This window comes from Podarcis filfolensis (assembly GCF_964270895.1).
Source record: "Podarcis filfolensis genome assembly, chromosome: 13".
Lineage (NCBI taxonomy): Eukaryota > Metazoa > Chordata > Lepidosauria > Squamata > Lacertidae > Podarcis > Podarcis filfolensis.
The window spans coordinates 45,205,340-45,214,612 of record NC_139615.1 but is presented as its reverse complement, the minus strand read 5'-3'; the positions used below and the strand labels follow the sequence as shown (position 1 = coordinate 45,214,612).

The 9,273-nt window shown below is 42.8% G+C and overlaps 1 protein-coding gene across 1 annotated transcript; it reads right to left on the bottom strand.

Moving 5' to 3' along the window:
* Positions 1–239: 239 nt before the first annotated feature.
* On the bottom strand, positions 240–7,664 carry FABP1 (fatty acid binding protein 1). The gene is made up of 4 exons (XM_083583731.1): positions 7,524–7,664; positions 5,765–5,937; positions 3,435–3,527; positions 240–355 (listed from the first exon to the last, which is right to left on the bottom strand). Exons 1-4 carry the CDS (start codon positions 7,588–7,590, stop codon positions 305–307), a joined length of 384 nt encoding a protein of 127 aa, XP_083439857.1. The 5' UTR covers positions 7,591–7,664; the 3' UTR covers positions 240–304.
* Positions 7,665–9,273: the final 1,609 nt, after the last annotated feature.

Here is a 9,273-nt window from a genome sequence, read left to right as displayed (position 1 = left end):
TGGCAAAAACGACACTGCCGACCTGGGCTGCCATATGTCTGGAGTTTTTTGGACATTAGCCGGTTTCTGAGCAGACACTGCTTGCGGCTGCAGTATTCCTATATGTCCAGAAAATTCCAGACATATGGCAACCCTATAATAAATCCTGTTAAGTTGGGAGAGAGACCCAACCTGCTCTGGGCGCTCTTGTCTTTGATAGCTGTCTTCCGTAGACCAATAATGACAGCAACGAAGAGGCGTTTGCATACATTTCACTTTATTGTACTACTTTTACACAGTAAAAGCATAGAAATGCCTGAGTTATCTAGATTCTTTTGCTGATCCTCTTGTATTGAATGTCACCCATGCTCAGTGTCTAGACAGGAAAGAAAAAAACCAAGAGTTTTAATCATCCACACTTTATACTTAATTTCTTTCTTTCTTTTTTTAATGTTTTCATTGATACCCTGCCCTTTCTCCCAAAAGAGATCAGGGCAGCATATCCATGTTTGTACTTATTAAGGTAAAGGTACCCCTGCCCGTACGGGCCAGTCGTGTCCGACTCTGGGGTTGTGTGCCCATCTCACTCTAGAGGCCAGGGGCCAGCGCTGTCCGGAGACACTTCCGGGTCACGTGGCCAGCGTGACGAAGCTGCTCCGGCGAACCGGCACCAGCGCAGCACACGGAAACGCCGTTTACCTTCCCGCTATAAAGCGGTACCTATTTATCTACTTGCACTTAGGTGTGCTTTCGAACTGCTAGGTGGGCAGGAGCTGGGACCGAACGACGGGAGCTCACCCCGCCGCGGGGATTCAAACCGCTGACCATGCGATTGGCAAACCCTAGGCACTGAGGTTTTACCCACAGCGCCACCTGCGTCCCATTTGTACTTATTACCTGGCTGCAAATCTGCATTGCTAATGTGTTCCGGTTCATGGATTGTTTATGGAAAGGTTTGAATTAGGTCGTTTTGCCTAGACATGCAATCTGAATTGAATTTCCCTGCACCCTGCTTCCCCAATAGCTACTGATCCTGTGCCCAGCATACATGATGCAAGCAAACCTTGAACCCAGAGTCTTGAGCCTACTGCACATTTGGTATATATGGGTCCCCCAAAATATAACTCCCATTTCTATTCGGTATCACCAATCATTATAATAAGGTAACAATCACTGATATATTGTCTGCAACCAATGGCTGACACCCTGTTATCTGACCCAGATTTTGTAAACCACTCTAGAATCATCGACAGTGCTTTTTTTGAAAATCCCCTAATAAATAAAATTGTAATCAATATAGGCATAAAAAAACCAGTAAGGGGATTTTGCCTCCTACTCAAAGTATATACATTAATACCATGAGGAATCTTTTTCAGGATGACCTCAAACTTCAAGTTGGCCTTCCCAAGAATGATTAATACTTGATTTGTTCATGGGATGGGATGCTGTTCTCTTAAACATCTGCACCAGGAGTGTAAAACTTCAAACAGGATGACCTGTTTGAAGCCCTAAACGATCTTGGTCCAGTGTACCTGAAGGAGCGTCTCCACCCCCATCATTCTGCCTGGACACTGAGGTCCAGCTCCGACGGCCTTCTGGCGGTTCCCTCATTGCGAGAAGCCAAGTTACAGGGAACCAGGCAGAGGGCCTTCTCGGTAGTGGCACCTGCCCTGTGGAACGCCCTCCCTCCAGATGTCAAAGAGAAAAACAACTACCAGACTTTTAGAAGACATCTGAAGGCAGCCCTGTTTAGGGAAGCTTTTAATGTTGAATAGACTATTGTATTTTAATATTCTTTTGGAAGCCGCCCAGAGTGGCTGGGGAAACCCAGCCAGATGGGTGGGGTATAAATAATAAATTATTATTATTATTCTCCACTTAGCAGACGACCCAAAGGCTGTGGCCCCCTGCCATACATTAAAATATTTACATTCTACCTGAATTTGAAAGCAAACCACCAAATGCATTGAAACTGGAAAAGTATGGATACGAGGAACATGCTAAATCCTTTGATACTCTCGTGCAGGGTAGCCTATGCGGTGGACCCCAGATATTGTGGAACTACAACTCCCATCAATAGCTATGTTGGCTGGTGTCAAAGAGCAAGCCGTCAGTAAATCACAACAGAGTTGGGAGTTATTAGCAAAAACACAATCTCTGCACTGCAAACTTGGCTGAGGACAGTAAATCTTCTCTGGCAGGTCTTGCCCGCATGAAGCAGCCGAAGACTGAAAGTCCCCATTTTCCCACAGCCGTCTTAAGTCCCCTCCTCTCCAGGGTTTTTCCCAAGCTATCAGAGACTGCATCTGCGTTCAGCCAACCACTTCTCCGCCCTTTTCATGCCTCTTCTGATTCTGGGAGACAAGGGGGAGGGGAGCTTGTCACAGCAGGAGGGGGAGACACCTGTGACTCTTCACTCGCCTGACTCATCTCAGTCTCCTTCCTCTCTCCTTGCCTTCTTCGGTTTCTGTCTCTGGTTCTGGACTTATCTGTGCTACTGTGAGGGCCTGGGACTCAGGCTCGGACTCGGACCCAGAGGAGTCTCAGTCCGCACTGGATCCTTTGCCTCAGACGGCATCTGAACCTAGTCTGGGGCCTGATTCTGAAGAGCCCCAGTCTGCACAGGTCCCCCTGCAACAAGCACCAGCTGGGCCGAGTCAAGGGCCTGAGCCTGCCCTGGCTCCAGATGCGGGGATTACCTCATTGCCTTCAGCTGGGCCATCACTTACAGCTGCTCCACCACCAGTTGGGTCAGGAGAGGCTGAGACGGCCTCTGGGTCTAGTAACCCACCAACATCTCCCAAGCTGCAGAGACTAAGGTCTGAGAGAAGGAGAGACCTGAGTACTCGCAGGAGGAGTGCTCGCCTTTGGGCAAGACAGGAGGTGAGTCACTGGGGGATCAGGACCGGCCGTTACCCCGACAAAGAGAAAAGTCTGTAGGACTTTGCTGTTTGCTAGAACCTGCCTGAGACCCTGCGCCTGACATTGCCTGGTTTCCTGCCTCGTGTCCTGCCTTGGCCCTGTCGGACTGACTCCTCGCGGAACCCTTGGATTTGGGACCGGACCTGGACCGCGTTGCTCGGGTTAACCCCTGGTCCCAGCACAGCCACTAACTCTCCAACCTCTTTAAGCCCTGTAACCTTTTCAGCTTCTGCCACCTCCTCTTCCAGTCTTCTCCCTCTGACTACTCATCGTTGTCCCACCACCACTCCCTGGGCTCTGAGTCGTCTTCTCTTGGTCGTTCTCCAGCTGGTTCCTCTCCCAGTCCATGACAGCTGGGACTGATGGGAGTTGTTCAACAACATTTGGAGGACACTAAATTGTCTCCTCCTGTTCTAGAGGGCTTAACTTCCAAGGCCCTCTGAAAATGGATCAGTTAGGGTAAAATATTGTAGTGGTGGTCCAGGCTGTAATGGAGGCCTCAAGTTTGACATCCCCATTCTAGGTGGACTTACATTAGTGATGGTGTCCCCATTTATTTCAGTGACAGACTTGATGCTCTTCAGGTTCACAACCATCTTGTTGTCTCCTTCCATTTGAACAACGGCCTGTGGGAGAAGAAAAGCAGCCACGATTGGGTTCCAGTTCAAGCGCTGACTTTTTCATGTACCTTGTCAATATGTTCATAAGCCCAAGTTTTCCTCCACACATTTGAGAGGTGCCCAGTGAGCTTGCCTTTTTATTATGATCTATGGCAGTTTCCCTCAAACTTGGGTCTCCAGCTGTTTTTGGATTATGATTCCCATTATCCCTGACCAGCCAGGGATGATGGGAGTTGCAGTCCAAAAACAGCTGGAAATATAAATAATTAGAAGTCACTTGAAAGTACCAAATAGGCCTCGGATTAAATTTGGATTTAATTAAATAAATGGGATTTAGAACAGTAAGAAAAGTGAATAAGATGGAAATATTTTTTGTTTAAGAATGATATTGGAAAGCTGTTACATGCAGATACAAGGAAATTCAGAAGGGAGGGATTTGAGGAAGTCAATTAACAGTGTAAACAAAATTGGGTTTTCAAGGGATATGGGATTAAGATTACTTTTTTAATTGTGGTGGTTTGGGTTCTGTTTTTTTTAGTATTGTATTGTTTTCTCTTTGGTATGTTTTTCTGTTTCTGTTTTTCTTTTTTGTTATGTTGTATTTGTTATAATTGTGAAAAATTTAATAAAAATTTTTTTGGGGGGGAAAAAAAGCTGGAGACCCAAGTTTGGGAAACACTGATTTGTGGCAATGTGTCAGTATGGCTGTGTGAAATATGTTACACCTCTCTGTTTTCATTAAGTGAGAAACGTGCATGTACATGATCAAAGAATGTGGTCTTCCCACATACATTCCCTGGGAAAAAAAATGCTTTTGCCTGCTTCATAATATTTCTTTTGAGGCTGCTGTATATGATAGTTACCAGACGTCCCTGGTTCCTGGGGACAGTCCCCGGATTTGTAAATCTGTCCCCAGACAAATTCCGTCCCCAGAATGTCTCCAGATTTGCAAATCTGTCCCTGGGAAACATGGCAGCGACAGCCTCAGCAGCCTGGAGCCAGCCTGGTAGCGCATTTGGCTCTGGCTTGCTTCAGGAGCTGCTCAATGCCATGGCGCCCGCCATTTTTCCTTTCTGGAAGTCCCCATATGATGTGTCTTGTGTGATCACCTGCCCCCTTCCCCCTTTGTTTTGACTGATCGGGGGAGGCTCGGGAGTGGCGGCCGGCCGGCCGTTGCCCAGTTTTTTAAAAAACTCTGCGCATTTATGTTTCACAGGGTGCGAAAGAAGGGCTTTGCACCTTTAGACAATATGCATGTGTGCTTGGGGCCCGGGGTCTTTTGTCTCACCATCACCACTACGGTGGTACCTCGGGTTACATACGCTTCAGGTTACATACGCTTCAGGTTACAGACTCTGCTAACCCAGAAATAGTGGCTCAGGTTAAGAACTTTGCTTCAGGATGAGAACAGAAATTGTGCTCTGGCGGCGCAGCGGCAGCAGGAGGCCCCATTAGCTAAAGTGGTGCTTCAGGTTAAGAACAGTTTCAGGTTAAGTACAGACCTGTGGAACGAATTAAGTACTTAACCCGAGGTACCGCTGTACTGACTCCCTGTTGCTACTCAGCTTCAAAAAAAAAAAAAAGTGTCCCCGGAGTCAGTGAAAAAAATCTGGTATCCATAGGATATGGGGAAGATAGAGTTTGCGTACGGTTGTAGGTGGAATCTGATTGTTCTCATTAGAAACTAGCTTCCTGTTCAAAGATGGCAGCCCTGCAAATCCTTACCCTTTTTCATTTATCTTAACTCTATATCATAGCATATTATAACTCAATATTTTCGTCCATTTATCAGTTCATTTGATTATGTAAATGGGAATACAAAAGGGGGAGGTGTGAGGAGGTCAATGAAATAAGCAAATGAACTTAAAGATATCAAAAAATGGATTTGCTTTTTAATTTTTTCCTATCTACTTGTTTTCTGTATTTTGTATTTTTCTTTTTCTTGTTTATTCTTCTATGAATTTTTGTATTTTTTGTATTCCTTTCCTATTTTTTACTTCTCTCTGTTGGTTTTTTCATTTTATAAATTTTTGTTTTTTGTAAAATTCCAATAAATATCTTTAAAAAAAAAAAAAAGATGGCAGCCCTGTATCAAGTGTGGGGAAACTCTGATCCCCCAGACATTGATGAACTACAAATCCCATCAGCCACAGCAAGCCTGGCCAATGGGAACTGTCATTCAGAAAGATCTGGAGGGCTGTGGGTTCCCCATTCCTACCATATGTAAATGGAAAAGACGCTACCTTGACCCTCTCTCCTGTTGGCGTCTGCAGCTCAGCCTCTTCTCCGATTGTAAACTCGTTAGTCAACACCTTGCTTCCGGTTGTCACGGTAACCTTGAACTTCTTGCCATTCTGAACAATTTCAGAGATGCTTTTGAGGTCCTTGCCCTTTTCAATCAGCTCATCGGAAAGGCCTGGGCAGAAGGAAATCAACAGTCATATCAAATGACGTAATACAGTGGTACCTCGGGTTACAGACGCTTCAGGTTACAGACTCCGCTAACCCAGAAATAGTGCTTCAGGTTAAGAACTTTGCTTCAGGATGAGAACAGAAATTGTGCTCCAGTGGCAGCAGGAGGCCCTATTAGCTAAAGTGGTGCTTCAGGTTAAGAACAGTTTCAGGTTAAGAACGGACCTCCAGAACGAATTAAGTACTTAACCAGAGGTACCACTGTAGATCATTAAATAACCCTATGGCCCTGAGATCTTTTGATAAAGGACAGTATATAAATTGAAAATAATAATAATAAATAATAATAATAATAATAATAATAATAATAATAATAATAGAAATGGTGGTGGGGACTTCACAGCTCTCAAACTCTCAGAACATTTCCACATGAAGGTTGCAATCCTACGCTCACTTAGGTACTTTGAATCACAATACCACTCACTTCTAAGTCACACAGATAGGATTGCATTGTTTGAGAGTCTTTCAGGTGGTTGTTAAAATGAAAGAAAAAGCTATGGAGATACATTTTTGTAATGCAAGTGAGCACTCTGGGAGAATGTAGATTTTAGAATCCGGGACCAGGGAGAAGAGTCGGTGGAAGAGGATTGGAAGAAATTTAAAGACTATCTACAGAAATATTGCAAAATTAATGAATGTTAGAATGATGTTGGATAGAAATTAAGTGGTTTCCAGCTGTAATGCTTTAAGAATATGGAAGAAGGGTATAAATAGGTAAAAAAAAAAAATAACTAAAATGGTGTTGGATTGGAAATAAGTGGTATTAGTAACAAAGTTAATAAGAATATGCAAAAATGAATTGATAATGGATGAAAATACTGAGTTATAAAATGTCAAGTTATAGAGATAAGATAAATGAAAGAGGGTAAGGATTTGCTGATTTGATTATTTAAATGGGAATACAAGAAGGGGAGGTGTGAGGAAGTCAAAGAAACAAGCAAATGAGTTTTAAATTATGAAAAAATTGTTTTTAATTTTTTGTATCTTTTTTGTGTGTGTGTTTATTATTTTTTTCTTGTTTTTTATTATGTGTTTTTGCATATCTGTTTTTTGTAAAATCTTAATAAATATTTCTTAAAAAAAAGAGAATGTAGATTTTATATTCACATTAGAAATCTGACTGAGGTGAGACGTGCTATAACCCTCCTTTTTGGAAATACGCTTAGCTACTACACTCTATCAGACACAACCTATTCAAGGCTTAGAATTGGCTAGTACATCAGGTTAATTCTGCTTTTGTGGCATGAAGTTTGCCAGAAATTTTAAGGCAGGTTATTGTCACTATGCTCTGTTTGAGACTGAAAGACATATGCCTTCATTTTAATACCAGCAGGAAAGTAAGGAATATAAAAAGGACAACATGTGATCATAAAAATCCAATTACATTTGAGACAAAAGCACCATAACATTTTTTTTTAAATTCTTTACTGCTTACTGTTGGATTTCAAATCCCTGTTTAAAAGACAAAAATGACGACAAGGGCGAGGCAAGGAGCACAAACAAATTAACCACCTCATTTGACCAGCTTACCAATGGCTTTCATGAAGGGCTCAAAATTCTCATGGGTTTGGAGTTCAAACTTTCCGTTGAAGCTCATAATGGCGATGCGTTCTTTGGAGAGAAGAGAAGGCAGCTCCTTTGGAAACCAGCTCTTCCTTTTATAACCCGCCCTTGCCTTGAAACGTGGTCAGAGGTTAAGTGATTTCACTCCTTCCCCCTTTTGCTGAAGCGTCAACTTTGTACCGCAGTGATAGGCAATATCACTAAATCACCTGAGCTAAGTGTAATTGAGAAGTCGCACTTGCCGCGTCAGAAAGCCTCTTGTTTTCTGCAGGTGGAATACATGTAATAAGAAACATCTGTAAAAAGTTAGGGCAAAAATATGCAAGTGACCTTGAAGATCAATCTGCATTCTGTAGCCGTACTACAAATGTTGGAAATGCTTGCGAAAGATTGAAAGTTTAAGGAGGAAATTGCTGCAATAAGCTTTACAAGTAAACTCAAACTCACTGGTCAATGAACTTTCCATTGATTTCTCTGGGTCCGCCTTGAATGCAGCTTAATTGGCTATCACCCATAGTGTTTTTCCACTGGGTCGTTACTACTCCTACTCCTACTCCTACTATTATTATATATTGCCCTTCATCCGAAGAACACAGGATGGTTCGCAACATGAAAATGCAAAATGAAAACACATAATACTGTGATAGGAATTTTATGGTCTTAGATATATGGTAATGTTCATAAGTGTACCAACCAAGCACATACATAGATCAGCACAGGAAGGCCAACCCGGAACCATTTTGATTCCTAAACTGACCAAATCTTTTCTCTGCAAGGTCAAAATGGAAAAGCCTCCCCATTGTCTTTTCCTTCACAAATCCTGTCTTAAGGGGATGTCTGTGTTTGAATAGGGTGTGAGCCTGTGACATGGTCCAGGAACTAAGTATTTATCATTACAAAAGACTGGCCAGGCTCCCCAGGAAATCCAATCAAGTAACCTGCCAGACAGGAGATAAACAAGGACAAGAGAAAAAACAACATTTAAATTTCTGTGATGTAGATATGATGTATCTGAGGGGTGGTCTTAGGTTACACCCCTTCTGTGATGTATGTATGATGTTTCTAGGGGTGGTCTTGATCTACAGGGTGGCAATTTCAAAAGTCTTTATAAGGCCTTGCGCGCCATTTTTCTGGGTTCCTCCTCCTCTCCTACGGGTGAGGGGAGCACCCTGTTGCAACAGATCAATACAGATCAGGCTTACTAGCTGCTTTGCTTCTCAATATTCTCTGGTTGGCCTCTGTTATTTTCTCCTACCAATAGGGAACCTATGTAAGGACTCTATATGGGCTCTTGGGTACCCCATAAGGGGAAAGGGCAATTTTTGTTTACAACAATACACAATAAATTTCAAATTAATTCATCAGTATTAACACTGATGCTGGAATTTTTCTCTAGAGCAGACTTTTAATTGGTCTGCTGCCTTAAACTGAGCTATACTGGTACGAAGGTAAAGTCAAACAATCATTTGCCCTGCTGTGAGTATGTCTGCCATTTTGATAGTAGTTTAGCTGCATGGCTTTCATTTTATTTAATACTATTTGTTTCATTGCATTTCATACTATTTGAATCCTGGAATTTGTGATTTGGTAGGGGTGCTAGGAATTATCTGTTACAGGTCCATAAGCCCTGCTCCCCACTTACAGAATTGTAAATTCCTAGATTTGTTGAGAATAAATAATTGTCAAATCACTGTACGTATGTGGTGTACATCTGCTC

What these genes read in the sequence shown, in the direction of transcription:
- FABP1 (XM_083583731.1), bottom strand. Translation starts at nt 7,590, where the DNA reads ATGAGCTTCAACGGAAAGTTTGAACTCCAAACCCATGAGAATTTTGAG. An exon ending in GCCCTTCATGAAAGCCATTG is followed by an intron (nt 5,938 to 7,523) that starts GTAAGCTGGTCA and finishes CCTTCTGCCCAG; the next exon opens with GCCTTTCCGATGAGCTGATT. An exon ending in ATGGGGACACCATCACTAAT is followed by an intron (nt 356 to 3,434) that starts GTAAGTCCACCT and finishes TTTCCTGTCTAG; the next exon opens with ACACTGAGCATGGGTGACAT.